At 45.8% G+C, this 15,872-nt stretch overlaps 1 protein-coding gene across 4 annotated transcripts in view; it reads left to right on the top strand.

Annotated features, from left to right (window-relative positions):
* The window catches only part of LOC119441806 (uncharacterized), a 35,459-nt gene extending 19,929 nt beyond the window's left edge, over window positions 1-15,530 (top strand). Inside the window, exons 2-8 of one of the 4 annotated variants that reach the window (XM_037706428.2) lie at window positions 2,950-3,176; window positions 4,566-4,826; window positions 8,617-8,731; window positions 9,732-9,854; window positions 12,178-12,344; window positions 13,812-13,881; window positions 15,307-15,530. In XM_037706428.2, the coding sequence (XP_037562356.1) occupies window positions 2,958-3,176; window positions 4,566-4,826; window positions 8,617-8,731; window positions 9,732-9,854; window positions 12,178-12,344; window positions 13,812-13,881; window positions 15,307-15,458 (1,107 nt within the window). In that variant the 5' untranslated portion in view covers window positions 2,950-2,957 and the 3' untranslated portion in view covers window positions 15,459-15,530. Of the gene's footprint in view, window positions 1-2,634; window positions 3,177-4,565; window positions 4,827-8,616; window positions 8,732-9,731; window positions 9,855-12,177; window positions 12,345-13,811; window positions 13,882-15,306 lie in introns of those variants that run through there. The other 3 variants (XM_037706430.2, XM_049661637.1, XM_049661638.1) reach the window with 3 other exon arrangements.
* The last annotated feature ends 342 nt before the right edge of the window (window positions 15,531-15,872 follow it).

Raw genomic sequence — 15,872 nt, 5'->3', positions numbered from 1 at the left:
ACACCCTTCTTGAGTGATGTCGCGCTAATGGCCAAAAGGAGCCACGTATAGGAATATGCTATATGACGAAATACAGCGCTCGAAAAGAGTGAGGAGAAGGCTCCTATTGGAAAGAAGGTGTTTGAGGAAAAGGTGACTTCGCGCTCCGCTTGCGAGCTCCACGCGCCACGCACGACAGGCGAAATTTGGCTGAGATGTTCACAGCAGGGTATACCGCGTTTTTTCACCGAGGCCGAGTGGTTGTTCAGTACCCCTTTAAAATGAAAGCGACGTGTCTTCAGTTATTTCTGATGCCCGAGAGCCTGATACACCAGGCGATTTTGTAAGTGGAAGCAGGAACATTAAAGATACCGTATGGCGGCTAGCGTATATATTTCTGTCACACCAACTGGATTACTTAGAGGCAGACATTGCTTTCGCAGAAAATCGTTAGGGTGATGTTAACTAATTATTAATTAGCAACTTTTCGCTAATTGATATTCTAATTATTTGCTTTAGTGCACATTTCCAGTTGCGATACTCAAGCTCTGCAGCCATGAAGTCGCATCCATTTAGCAGGGATCCTGTGCTTAGCCAGGCCGTCAAATTTCGAGGCAAATTGCATTCACGTTCCATTTAACACTTACCATCACACTTCATGTTTCCACAGATGGTGATAAGTGTAGACCCGCGTCGGTTCCAGAATGTATGTGCTTACGACAGCGTTCGCATCGCGCGTACAATCTGGTTACAACGGGCCGATCTCGCTAATGAGATACGACAACGTTCTCAAGAGAGAGTTAAGAAAGAAAGGCGGGGAGATTAATCAAGGTTGCAAAGTTCCCAATACAGCAAGCTCTTGCTGATACTTCGGCGAGAGCAATTACCGGTCATATAGATAGATATATAGGCAAAGTAACCTATGCGTGCTACCATGAAAAAAAATCATATTAACGCAGAAAGAACATTTGAGCGTTTAAGGGAACAATAAAGACTAATACTAAATAAGTTTAGAATCATTAGTTATTCTTTCAAGACTGTCTTCACCTATTGGGCTAAAGAAAGGGGGGTGGGGGAGGTCAACTACTTCATTTATTTGCTTCAAAAGATTGCCCTCCGGCATAAAACGTGTAAGGCACGCATGTTATATTACATAACTGAGAAATGTAGGCCAAAGCATAGAGTTTCAAACAATGATTACTAGAGGGAACTCTGGCACTGTGATCGTTCAGAAACCATGTGAATGAAGGGTAGTAGATGAATTTGTCTGATCTTCGTGCTTGGGGCTTCAGACGTTCTTGCGGCTTCGTTCATTACGCTTTATCTGGGCCTAAATTGGGCTAAATTTCAAAGCAATTCATACTTTCTTTATTGTAGAAGGTAGTAAGACTCTGCAAGCACGCATAATTGCTGCTAATTGCAGTGGTTCCGCTTGTCCATCCGTCCGTGGCGTAATAGTTTCAATGTCGGGCTTCTGTGCTGGAGCTCCTGTGTTCGAATCCTGCCGTCGGACGATTTAAATAATGTTTACTTAATTATTTATATATAACGCGGTACTTTCTTAAAAGTGGTCATTTTGTAAGGTCACGAAGCCATTTAAAGCCAGAAGGACGAAGTTTAGGCAAATCCATCAGTCCCATACTGGCTAAGCTGCCCTGCTTGCAGCTGCCGTAGACACTGGCGCCACAATTCCCTCTAGTAATTGTATGAAACTCTATGGGCCAAAGTGCCCCCTTTTTTTAATTTCGTGCGCAAACAGCGATATATGTGCGCCTGTGTTACACCTGCCGCGGTAGCCCAGTGAATATGGATTGAGCTGCTGAGCTTCAGGTTGCGGGTTCGATCGCGGCGGCTGCATTTCGATGGGGGCGAAAGGCAAAAACGCCCGTGTACTTAGAATATAGGTGCACATTAAAATACCCAAGGTGGTCAACATAAATTCGAAGTCCCCCTTCTCTCTCCCCCCCCCCCCCCTCACTCCGGCATGCACCAGAGTTATATATCTGGGTTTTGGCAAGTACATAAAACCCCATAATGTAATAGCTGTAACGTCAGTGTTACGAGGCAAATAGCCGCGTTTCTCTCCCCTTTCTTTCTTTTTTTTTCTCTTTTTTTTCAGTGAAAGTCTTCAAAACTCGCTTAGGCTAAGTCACTTCTTCCTTTACAATGCAAGTTCATCATTGTTTTAATCGAAGAAAGATAAAATATTCCCGAGCAGACGGCGCCCAATTTTGTGGCGTTGCGGACAGCTCGTGCGGAAACTATAAGGCCAAACCGTATACGTACGCTTGCCGGCAAGCTCAAGCATCGCACGTCCTCTTGCATACGCATGCGCAGACGATGGGGGATAGCTCATGCGCGTCGAATCGCGGCGCGAGCGCGAAGATCTCTTCCAGGCAGATATGGGCGCTCAAGCTGCTCGCGTCGCCATGCGCCTTGAGCCACGTCATGCGTATAGCGCTACTTTTCCTATGCGCACGATCGTGCTGAAGTACGCTCTCGTCCGGATACGCTACGTCGTGCGGAGCAACTTTGTCCTGGACCAGCTCGACCGACCAGTGGTAGTTAAATACAGATTGCGCATATTGAAGCGCTATCAACAATTCAACAGCTCAATACGAAGCAACTTGCCACCATACCAGGAGCGAATGTAGATGCAAAGCGCCATTCCTCGCGAGGCGCGGCAGGCATAGTCATAGACGCGAACTTGCGGGCGCCGGCAAGCGTACGCTTAGTCGCCACCGGTCTCTTTTCACGTCTTAACTGCCGTACTAACTCTTCGCGTGCGGTAATGCTGACGGCTTCGGTGTCCTAGAAGTACAATTTTCTAATCTAGTTTAACACAGTACCTCCCGTCAGTGTCCGTTTAACGGTCAAGATACCAGTGTGCGTCCTGGTTTGTTGACGAAAACTCGGTTCTGAGCGTGGTCGACCTCAGCGTGGCTGCCGTGTTGTCTTCCCTCGCCGAAGTGCAGGGCATGGCGGGATACCAGCTGCTGCTTAAGTGTTTGCTCCTGGGAGCTGCCACGTGTCCCTCGGGCGCTCTGATTGGGCCGGGAGAGGAGAAGACGACGGCCATATTCCTCACCAGCAGCGGAGGCGCATCCGTAGTCGCCAGTTCCAGCAAGAAGCCCGCCACGACAGCGGGCCGCGTCACTACGAGGAGCCCGCGTCCAGCCGGAAGCCCGCGTCCAGCTGTAAGCTCTCAACCAACTGTATAGTAGCTTAGTGCATGCAACAGCACATAGCGTTATCAACAATTCATTCACAACTTCGGTACTCTTTGCTAACAGTTATCTCTCTCTCTCTCTCTCTCTGTTCATCTCTCACAGTGCCAGGAGATTAAAAAAAAACTGCAGGCATTGCATCTATTGGTTGCTTCTCATTTGCGCTTTCTTTATTTAATTTGGGTGCCTGGGCATGAAGCTTTGTCTTTGAATGGCTGCCCCGACTCATTGGAAAATGCTTTCCTAATTAAGTGGCCCAGTAGTTTCTGTCCTTTTCCCGACCGCCTGGCCTAATGGCCTGATAAAACCTGGCCTAATGTTCTATCACCACCTGCTGGAGCCGCAAATTCTGCCCAACACGCAAACTATATGTTACATTAACGAGACTACGCTGCCGCCATGCCGGTACCAAATAGCTATTCACACAGGTCTCGTTTGGCGGTATATCTACTTGACGTCTATATTGCAGTGAACCAATAACTCTTCACCACTTTTTACTGGCTTGGCGGCGATTTTTCGCATTAAGAGTGTTTCTCAAGGCACCTATAGGCATTGCGGTTTCCGTTGGAGCATTCACGTTTGCGATGCTAAATTAAAGAATTAATTCTTGACTTTCATCGCCTGCCCTCGTAAAAAAAGAAAATATATATATATATATATATATATATATATATATATATATATATATATATTATTTTACTCACTCGGCTAAGACATCTGGTAATAGTCAGAGTGTCCAATAACACGTATTTTCCGAGTGCACGCGTTTTCTTATAGTCTAAACCTCCTCAGCGAATTTTGTTCAAACCGATATTTTGGGCCAATTCCTCAAGGTGAGTATGTACCAGTTGTGTAAATGAATCGCCATCAACAGTTCACTCACTCACTTGAGAAAGCGGTGACATTCAAAAGTTTTTCATTCTTTTGTTAAAAAAATGGTTGATGTCTGTGTAAATCACTGCTATGTTCTTCTGACGCACTATATACCAATCTCAACGTCGCTGTAATGACGATGAACCATTGTCAATATACTAAAACATCGGATGTGTACACTTTTGAGAAATGCATTGATGCGCACTTCTGAGATAGTGGGGATGAAAGAAAGACGGAAAACCCGAGAGGAGGCAGAGTTCACGCGCACAGTAAGGTCAGAGTCCTTCAACTATCCGGCGTGTCACAGGGTGTCTACTATACGATATGTCACGAGGTGTGTCAAAGACACAGGGTGTCTACTATACAAGTGTCTTCTCAAATGTTGACTTTAGGAAAGTCATTAGAGAGCGCTTAGCTCTGTATAAGCGACCCAAAGGGTTTCGTCGACGGTATATAGCAGCCCTCCCCGTGACCGGTGTCTTCCAGGGCGGCAACAGCGGCTTCGCGAGCTGCAAGTCGCGTCGGGGCGCCGTGCCGGACATGGAGCCGCTCGAGGTGCTCTCCAGCCTGAGCAGTCCCGTGCAGTGCCTGGCGGCGTGCCTGCTGAAGTCGCCGCGCTGCAAGGCGTTCGCCTTCGGCAACCGCAGCTGCGACCTCTTGCAGCGCTCGCCGTGCGACTCGCGGAGGCCCATGCGCGACGCGCCGGGATTCGCACACTACGACGTGCTCACGCGGGACCAACTCCTGGTGCGCGGTTCACCGCACAAACTTCGTTCGTTTACGCTAGGTCTTCGGTGCAGCAGCATTATTCGCCGGGCTATAGTTGGTGAACAAACATGACGGAAGTAGCGCAAGTAATTCGGTGTATAGAATGAAAAAGAAAAAAAAGTAAAAGGAAAGCTTTAGCAGATGTATGACAATCCGAGCAACTCGTACATCAAAGATGGCGAAGCTGTACGAGAGAGTTCTCACACTCTTCGGAGGTCTGTTTTACCGGTGCCGGAAACCTTATACCCAAGACCCCGCAAACGCTTTACTATACTACAATGTCCGGTTCAGTTCCTTCTCTTTACTCGGGCTTTTTTTTTTATGCCTCCACTATATCCAAACTTCTCACTTCTATTTGAGCCAGCTATACCTATACGCCGACGTCTGGCGTCGCGTACAGAGGGACCGCTGGGGCTGCGCTGCTGGCTGTTCTTGGACATTTGATACCGGTCAGGCCGCCGCACTAAGAAGGCTGTGGAACTCGCTGTAACAGCATCGCTGTAGAATGTAGCCACAGTGCCGAGCGCTATTCTTCAACGTCAACAGAAAATGCGAAACAGATTGTGTGGTGCTCTTGCAAGAAATAAATGACATCCATCGAGTTCTTCGGTCTTTGGTTGAAATTGTTGAATGCTGAATAACATTTTAGCGCGAATAACTCGATGGATGTCATTTTTTTTTAATTGAGATAAAAGTAAACAAAGGAGTCGTTATCGCCGTTTTCTGGTTACGGCTACCTCTCTTCACTTGATTGATAATAATATAGGATAAAAAATAAAGTAAATATAAATGCTTGCATTAGGTAATGCTTATGAATACAATAAACATAGAAGAGACGTCTAACACACTAAAAGAGAAAGTCAATTTCGAGAAGTTCTCATTTGCAGCGAAGTCCGTGTAAGTCCGTGTAAGCATGTTTTAAATGGACGAATGAGACAACTACTCACGGCGCAGTGGAATCAATAATCGTCACTAATGCTGGCGTCTTCAAAGCAGCATTGAAGTGCTTTCCTAGCTTTGTGATGCACTTTTGAAGGACGTGGCCCTAACACCTTGGCGAGCGAGAAAGGCCGGTGCCAGTCAATTACCGTCAGTTGTTGTTCAAGGTGCTGATCTATATGTAACGTGCTTGGGACAGTCGAGAAGTAGTGTGGTAACATGCCCGTGGTCGTGACCGTACGGACATGTTGGAGAGGTCACATGCCTAATTCGAAATAAGAAGTGCTTGGCGTAAACAGTTCCGAGGCGGAGATGACGTAAGAGGGTGTCGATGCGTCGTGAAAGCTGAGGGTCTAGCTGGTACTCAAGATGTGGGTGCAGTTCGAAGCGCACAGTTCTCGTTTGACGCCTCGTATACATAAGATGCAAAAGGTGTCGGACTATAGGATATGGAATTAAGGCGGGTTATCGAATTTTTATGAGCCGCTTTTTGCCAACGTTTCGGCCATTTCATTTAGTTTTATTCCGCAGTGAATTGGAACCCAGTGGAATACCACATGTTTTTCTAACGCTGTAGATTGAGTAAGTTCCTTTAGTAGAGCGCAGGTTGTCATCCATTCTTTTTTGCAAGTGCACCACGCAATCTGTTTCGCATTTTCTGTTGTTGTTGAAAAAATAGCGCTAAGGTCTGTGGCCACCTATTTGTTGTTGTTGTTTTTTTTTTTGTTTTGTTTTTTCAAGCTTTCGTACTGCTTCCATCACGGTTTATGTAACATCAGCAGCCGCTGAGGCAAGCTGCTTCCAGGGAGAAGTAACGTTCTTCGAAGGTAGTACAGCGATGGTAATTGTGAGAAGCGTGTGTAACTAAATAATGCACATTGATCTAAAAGCTTGCGGTCATCATCAACCTGTGTACCATCAAGTGTATATGCGGTCATAGTTTTACGCATCAATCTATACATTGTGAGCTTAGTTTGTCCAACCGTTACATCTCGACCAGGCCCGGCGCGCCGCAATAGCCAGTGGGGCCCTGGAAGAGGGGCTCCATCCACAGTGACCAAGCACGGTCTTAATTTAAATAAAGTTGTTTCTCTCTCTGTTGCAAAAAAAAATATGCAGTGTACACAGCCGCATTTGTGGAAGTAACTGTGAGTCCTTGAGGTGGTTTGAATTGACTCGCGCTCTCCTGCCTTCGTCGCAGAGGCAGTCAAAGGCTACTGTTTGCACGGCGTGAGATTAGGCCAGCGTTAGATGGTGTAGAGGCAACACGGGTCCTCACGTTCAGTCGGGCCACTGTCGCTGTCCAGGCTACACTTTAGGAATAAACGTACAACTCCCACTGTCCTGGGAATTCGAATCGTATATCATCATAGTCATCATCATCATCATCAACTTCGTCATCCTCATCAGCTTGTTTTATGTCAGCTACACTACAGGACGAAGGCCTTTCGCAGAGGTCTCCAATCACCGCTGTGTTGTCACAAGCTGACACCATATGCCTGTCAATATCCGATTTTGACTGCACGTCCCTTCCCTTCATACTCATTTTGTAACTCTAACAGACCACCTGTCCTTATAACTTGCTATAGCTTTCTATATAAACATATATATACCAAAACATCAGTAAAGTCCCGTTCTTTTTCAGCGTGCTTCTGGTCCTTTACCTATCTCTCGCTCTCTCTCTCGATATATATATATATATATATATATATATATATATATATCGGTCGGTGGACCGACCTTTTCAAGGGATATATATATATATATATATATATATATATATATATATAACGTATAAACGTAACGCCGTTCCTCTATTTTTAAATCGTGCTGCATGATAGCAGGGACACCATGTATATATGAAGGAAGTAGTTCTTCGGATTCGCTGTTTAATAAATTAAAAGAAGTGCACTCGGCAAGCTCTACTTCCTTCATATACAGGGTGTTTCATTTTAGCTGCACCAAATTTTTAAACATTGCCTGTGGCAGATAGCACAGTTATAATCCTTGATCTAAACTAATCTATGAGGCGGCCATTACTTCCACGAGAAATCAAAACGCCTAATTGAGTAATTAACATAATTACGCAAGTCAACTTTTTAATTAATGATTTTACGGCACATCGTTCAATCTACGAATTATAGCCGCTGAGTTCGCAAGGCGTATCCACTTGGAACGAATTCTCAGGACTGAACCAGTTCGAGATATTAATTTTTAAAGTGTCACATATATACAGGGTGTCCCAGCTATAATGCGAAGCAAACCTATTGCGTATTGTTTCCAGTACAGTGGAGTATCCGCCAGTAATTTTTTCGTTACCGAGTGTTTTTGTGTTTTTCCGAGTGTGAAAGAGGCCCGCGAATACACGCAGAATTGCCGCGCGACTGGCCGCTCGAGGCACTTTGCGTGTATTCGCGGGCTTCTTTCACGCTCGGAAAAAGACTTTAATGTAGCACGTATTGAGCAACAGAAAGCTGTATCGGCAGTTTCTCATGTTGCTCTAGAATTTTCTCATTGGCACTTCGATAATTAGGAAAGTACTTCTCAAGTTATATAAATAATTACAATTACCTAATAAAATTTCAGTAACGAAAAAGTTATTGGCGGCTACTCCACTGTACTGGAAACAATACGCACTAGGTTTGCTTCGCGTAACGCCGTTCCTCTTTTTTTAAATCGTGCTGCGTGATGTCTGGGACACCCTGTATAGTGACTATTGAAACATCGGCGGTGATTGAAAATAGAGGCAGCGCCTAGGAAAGTCTACACTCAGAAGCTGCTAGCGATACAAATCGCCCTTGGGAAATGTCATGGCGCGTCCTTTTTTCAGCTCACCAAGGGGGACTCGAAAGACTGCCCGCCCGTCGCTACCGGCAGCGACGCGAGCCCAGCACAACCCACCGGCCGACCACTTGTTACTCCCGCTGAGGACAGGAGACGAAAAAGTGAGCTGCGACAGATGCTGTGCTTCACCTCTTTCTGCCTATACGTTCATGCTTCTGACAGTCTAATACACCTTCAATTTTCTCATGGGACGACAAACTTTCCTGGTTAACATTCAAGCGCGTTGCGCAGACGAGGTAGGAAACACAACCTTTTACAGCAGAGGATGAATATGAAAAGAAAAAGACATGTCAGTGGCAAATGGCCTCGTACTGTATCTGATCTGCCAGAATAGTTGACGAATCATTGATTCATAGCCTAATGTGAAAGGTTAAAGTGATGAAATACACCATGAATTTCACTTAAAATAGCGTAAGCCAGTTTCGGTATGCGAATTGTTATTGGCCGCTTGCATACATCGATAGAAAAGCGTAGTTCCGAGTTCACAACACAAAGCTTTTCTTCATTCGTCGGCTCTGTTTATCATTGGCCGGCTACATTCGCTAATAATTTTAACAGCATCACGATTGGCTGCCACTTGCTCTTACGAACAGTTCTAGCTTAAGACAATTTTTCTGAATACAGTCTCAAAGGTATAGCTATTATACTTACACGCGCTGGCAAATATAGCGGTTCAAGATCCATTCTCTGTTATTATAGTGGAATATTTATGTGCCATGCGGGATTTGATAGCCATGTTTCTCTCTTAGCCAACTCGCCGTGCATTGTGTCACGTCTCAACAGGGCCTTAATTAAAGAAGGTTTGTCCCGAATGGCCCCGACATACACCATCGCAAACGTAAAACAAGAAAACATCACCTCAACTAAAGAGATGCAGATTTTACTTTCCTTGCAGATTGCAGATACACGTTGCCTAGGTAAGTTCTCTTGCGAACTAACAATTCTAAACTTAGCACCTTATGCAGAAATACCTGTTACATCGCGAAGTATCGCTGTTGTACAACACCCTTTTACCCAGTCGACACAGCACCCCACACTGCACCATTGCGACGTGCACCAATGTTTCTGTAAACCAAGACCTTGGCACGGGTGGTGACGCAGTCAGAAGCTCTACGTTGCATGATGTGACGTCAGAGCTTGGAGGCTGGGCCACGCCCCTTGCGGTGGACGATGCAGTTGGGATCCAGGCTTTGAATGACGTGACGTCAGAGCCCCAAGACAGAGGTATTACACTCACACTTCCATCGTTCCATCGTAGATATACCTTGTAGTGGTCTGCTTCCCAAACTTTCTTTTACCGTTCGCTCGTAACATGATAGATAGTCTCCACGATTACCATGCTTAATCTGGACCACGTCCTATTTCTTTCTTTTTAATCGCCGAGTGGCATGTTTGTGCCCGCCGAAGGAAGACAAACGCATGTACGTGAACGAGCGTGTGTGCGAAGAACTCAAGTTGTTCTTCACTGCATTCATGTAAGGTTAAAATTGCATGTTGGGAACCACTTGGAGCCCCTCCAGAGTCCTTCCTGATGTTACAGTTTGCCAACCAGGAAGTTTCACAATATGGTAATGTGTGCAAAACACTTTGACTAAGAGTCATCTGAGAAATTAGCGCAATCTACTGATGCGCACATTTGCTTTTATTGTAACCTAGCGCCGAGTCGCGAAGTCAATCTGACAAGGTGAGCGCACAACATACGTCACGAGCTTTTCTTGGCGCCGTATACAACGGCTAATGTATGCGAGGAACGGGATCACACAAGTGGATAATAGAAACTTTGTTGCACACATGTTTTCTGTCATGCTAGCAAGTCAGAGCTTTTCTTCTCTTCTTCTTCTACTTCTTCTTCTTTCTTTTTATCACTTACACAAAAATTACAACTCCGCGTCGTTGGATTGTCGCTTGAAAGTTTGGGAAGCACTGCTCCGATGGAATAACGTGAGCCTCCGGCGTAACACACAATTTAAAGTTGGCTCGGATGCGATTACTAGTCTGTTTGAGAAAAAAGGAGCGTGTAAATACATAATACTTTCCCTAAGTATAGCGCAATAATTCCTAAGGCCTTCTTTTCTGTGATTAACTAAAGCTCCTCACGGGTTTTAGTTATAAACGCCATGGTACTCGGTGTAGCGCTTACACCGCTCTCGATGTTAAGTAGGCACTCGCCGAATACAAATGACCAAATTTGACAGTGACCATACCGAAGTTCACATGCGGTACCCTTCTTAAGAACGTTTACTTCTTGCAAGATGTGTTTCCATGGAACTCTCGGCTTTGTTGAAGCTTACACCGGAGGCTTACTACCTATACATGTATAATATCAATAATGTGCCATCAGTTTTTATATCAGTATTCCTTGCCTAATTTTTTTTAATTTCTCTATTATGCTTAATACATGGATACTTTTGTGTGCTATGAGTATGTTTACACCTACATGGCACTGAAAAACAATGTATAGGACGCATTTTCCTTCGATCTTCTTAGATACATGGAAAAGATTCAGCACGCAAAACTATAGCGCGGAACTATATGCATGCTCTCTCTCTCTCTCTCTTTAATCTGTTGTGTGCCTTAGATTTTCTATACATGTTCACCTCACAGTTCTCACGACACTTACTTCGAACGCATGCCCGTTCAGTATTGACCAGTTCTACTGCCGACCAAGCACTCTTTCTGCACGCCAATTTACTAGTTATAAATAAATGCCCATAGCTATATATAGGCTCTTTGTATTTCTACACAAATATAGAGAAACAATGAAAAACGTATCCAAAATGACCGAAATGGTTTGCCCAAATAAAAGCCACGTCCCTCAACATTAAATATATATTGAAGACTTTTCAGCAACGTTATCTTCGTGAAGTGATGGAGGAGTAGTAACAAAAATTTTCCTCATCCGATACACTTCGAAAACAGCTGACAGTTCCTATACGAAAGGATCAACATGCCGAAGGGATCAACATGCCGAACAAGTTACCGTTATTGGTAAAGCCGTTTCAGCAGACAAAAAAAAAAAAAAACAAGATTTGAAAAAGACAGCGGCATGGCACAGCACGTAGGAAACAGAAAGAGGTTCAACCTTAAATGTTATTGAATAGTGATTCGCTGGAAATCTGTATTTGATTTAACCATTCACGTTGTTTACACAAGCGGGCTATATGAGAATATTTCCGCAAAGTGCTTTGTTCGACTGGCACCTGCAACCGATTACCTTTTATATAGGCAAGCTTCTTCTTGCTGAGAATGTTTTATGTTCAGAAAAGAGCCCGAGGTCTTTTGATAATGCCATCAGGGTTCTGAGGAAAAACTCAAACGAAAGGTGGATCATGGGTGGAAATCGCAAGGCGAAATAGGGGGACAAGTTAAATTTTGAGAGGGCCGAGAGACTGTTTGTCTAAGAGAGCGTCCTATGTGCGTACCGGCAGCTTGTTGTAGCCACTTGGCGCATCCTATGCTCGAGCAATTCAAATAGACGAGTTTGCTTGCTTGCTAGTCTAGGGACAGAGATGACCAGCAACGAACTCTCGCTCGCGCGCGCTTCCAGCAGCGTTCGTGTTCCGTGCCGGCCCCACGACGTTCATGGCGGCGCAGCGTGCCTGCTCGGCCGAAGGCCTGGCCATGGCCATGCCCGTCAGCGCCCAGGACCACGACGCCCTGGTGGAGCTGATGCGCCGAAACAGGGCGCCCAGGCTGTGGATCGGCGTGCAGAGGGTGCGCAACCTTTCGCATTTCTTTGCGATATTAGCCGCCTCTAAAGTGGGAGACACGTGGTACGACGCGACGTACGAGAAGTATATATGGCTGCTTCGACTTCTGGAACCTGTCACGGAAGCTGTTAGAAACTTAAATAATTGGATGCTTTTAGTTAGTACGTACATGTTGTAATTTGTAGGTGACGTGATCCGCGCGCGGTACAGTACCTTGCATCTTCTTTTTAAGCCATGGAGGAAGGAAAAATACTAAATAAATAACTTCTAAGCCTATAGTCATTAAGAGTATATGAAAGAAGGCTTGCGGGAAGTAGTGCCTAACCACGTGATCGTCAAACGGTAATTGCTAGCCGCCAGGCACGTGGACATTATGGGTGAGAGTATAAGGAATATTGACGTGACGTCACCGTAAGCCCATTTTGTAGCCCCGTTAACAGCTTCCACTGCCGCTGGAGATATAAGCGTATCGAGATAAAGCGCAGCTTTTCTCCGTGCTGGCTGTGCTACAATATGGCGGGCGCGATGACGTCACAGCGGAGAGAGGACGATCTCGCGTGAGGACGGCCTTCCTAAGAGGCATAGAACGGTGAACAAAAGAAGCCCTTGAACGTTCCGGAGACCATGTAGGTCCATTTTGCAATAGTGAATGCGCAGGTGGGCCCCGACGGAAGGGAGGGGTTGCGTCGGTGTAGGTTGCCTTTCCGAGGCTATAGCTGCCGGACGTGCTGCTCCCGACAATCCTTTCCTTTCCTTCATAGCTTAAATATCGACACCGCTAACGTAGGAAATGGAGGGCTGCCGAAAGGGATAGGTGACAGCATCGCCTTCTCGGATGCACCAATGCGGAATGGTTGCCACTGCAGACATATATACTCGCCAGGCCGCTCAACAACAAGAAAGTTAGCGTCCCACCCCCAACCATCCACCCCATGCATACTTTACGCAACTATTACGCACGTTCTTCTTGTTCTTTTTACTTCTTTAACAAGAACGGGAACACGTTTCTTCGTGTTGAGCAGGCAGTTGATAGTACTGCCCGCCACTGGTCGACCCGCCGCTCGTCCTTTAGTCGTAGTGACACCACCAGGTGCACGCATCGTCTGCTTAGGTGCTGTTAAAGGCTGCTGACAAGAACATTATACAATTACCAGCCATGCGTGGTTGTCAAGATTGGTTCAGTAGTACACACTACTAATTTATATCAAGTTTAGACAAAGTGAAATTTTGTTGCAGTTGGCTTTAAGGCTGTTTATAATGCGGGCCGATTTCGCAAGCATAATTTCGGAGTATTTTTTTTTATTTTACGTTCCACTTACGTACAGACCGGCCCATTTCAGCACTCTTCTGCGTGAAGAGCGCTGAAAAACCTTTCATGAGTGTCCGTTCTTCATTAGGCATATATACGCGTCTTTTTTTTTTTTTTCACTAAACGTGTTCTCTTTCATATTTTCTCGCACCCCGACCACAGAGCGCGAAAGGCAACACCACATTCATGAACGGCGAACAAGTCCCGGAGTCCAGCCGACGATGGGGAAAAGGTACGCAGTTAGTGATAATTTACGGCGCGTGCACGAACGCAGACCACATATTCAAGTAGGCTACAATAACACCGCGGCATGATGCGTACATAGAAAACGCTCATCAAAAATTTTACAGGAACACTGGCGGCACTGCGAGGGGCTAAATCTTGCTTCCTTTTGTTTGGTGGCTAGCAACGATATCACAGTGCCGTTCTCGTTTCATAGCGTAAGAACCGTACTCCATCAGGTCTGTCGGCAGCGACTGCTTTAGCGTGCTATGTTATGTACTGGTATTATACAGTGACTCCACGATTACAGTTGTGCTTTATGATTTACTTTCTTACCTGTTAATAATACCTTTACTACCTATTTAGCTCCCTACGATGAGCCCTCGTTAAGAATAGTTTGGGCGCTACTCTATCACGCAGGCGCGTGTGTTCTCTGCGTCCATACTGAGGGCATTAAAAACACATAGTGCAGCATTCATGCCACTCTAAATTACTCTTTTACGCATATCATAATCTAAAGCAGGGTTAGGTACGAGCGCTAAGGAAGAAAAATTTGAGTTGAAACATATTTAAAAATAGAAATGCACGGATTTTTTTAAAGTGGTTTTCTTTGGAAATGATATGGGCCTGTCTATTACTAAGGGGCGCTAGCATAATATTGGTGTGACATTGAACCACATAGGTAATAAGATAACGTATTGTGTATCTTAACGCGAATTCTTGTACTCGACGCCAGCTCATGTCCGTATACTGACAAAGAGTGTAAAATGTGCAGCTGTAGTCGTTAAATCCTGCCCTCTGCTTCCCCCCCCCCCCCCTAAAAAAAGAAGAAAAAAAAAGCTTCTTCATATCAGAAGAAACAGGCCAAATGTTCTTCGTATAAAACTCCTACAGAAAACAAGTTCAGGTCTCTTTTGCACAAGGTGCCGCTGAGGTGCGTGCTCTTGCTGACAAATCGTTTGTTTAGGTACACGTTGACGAACTCGTGCTAGCAAGGCGCAAATACAACGTGCCTCAGTAAAGACGATGTGTTAAGTGCGGTGCTGTATTGTGTCTTGATCCTATAGCATGCGCTCGTCGAATGTCGGCTGTAGCTTCCGAGTTTTCCTTCCACACATTTGAGTCATTTACTGCCTTTTCGTGTTTTTCTTTCACGTGAAAAAACATGAAAGACAAAAAGGCTTCAGGCAAAGTGGCACGTGCCAAGCAGCGCGAACGCAGAGCAAATTTTACGTGAATTGATGTCTCGGAGGCACATATGACTAACCAAAGGCTTCAGAAAAGAGGCTTCACGCAGAAGTGTCAACACCAAGTCTGACTTGCTATATATACATAAGCAATCACTAATTTTCAATGTGTACAAGGTTGGAGAAAAAATTTCCTTGCGCCCTTGCAGTAACGCTAGCCCGTACCCTTTTCACTGTGATGAACGCAGGCCAGCCAAACAACAGCGGAGGGACGCAGATTTGCGTGGAGATGATCGAGTCGCTGGCGCACCTGTGGAACGACTACGACTGCGAGAACAGGGCCGCCTACGCGTGCCAGCAGTCGACCGGCGCGCCGCAGTCCTCCAGTGGCCCGACATGAGCGGCCTAGTTCCGCACTCTATGCAGCACTCCTTCAGCGACCCCATCCCCTATAAAGTGCATATTTGGCAACTCTCTCACCAATGCAGCATGACTCCCTTTCTCGCGACGCACGCAGTGGTGGGAGCCAGCCACACTATGGCCTCTCGTGCTGTGAGGAATGTCAGCGCAGGCAGTGTGCCGCAGACTTCATTTGTCATTGGTGGTGGTGGTGGTGGTGGTGGTACATATAGAAACTTTATTTGGCTGGAAAATATTTTAGGTATAGCGATGGTCGGAGACCCTCAGTCCAGGGCCCCACTGGCCTCTGCCGCCTGCCTGACCTGGCTAATTAAGGACTTTTGTCCTGCCAAGTCGGAACGGGCGAGCTGTGCCTCCCACTGCTCCATTGAGATATTATTAGTTGGCCTATGAG

The sequence above is a fragment of the Dermacentor silvarum genome, chromosome 2 (genome assembly GCF_013339745.2).
Source record: "Dermacentor silvarum isolate Dsil-2018 chromosome 2, BIME_Dsil_1.4, whole genome shotgun sequence".
Taxonomy (NCBI): domain Eukaryota; kingdom Metazoa; phylum Arthropoda; class Arachnida; order Ixodida; family Ixodidae; genus Dermacentor; species Dermacentor silvarum.
This window is presented reverse-complemented; position numbering and strand designations above follow the sequence as displayed.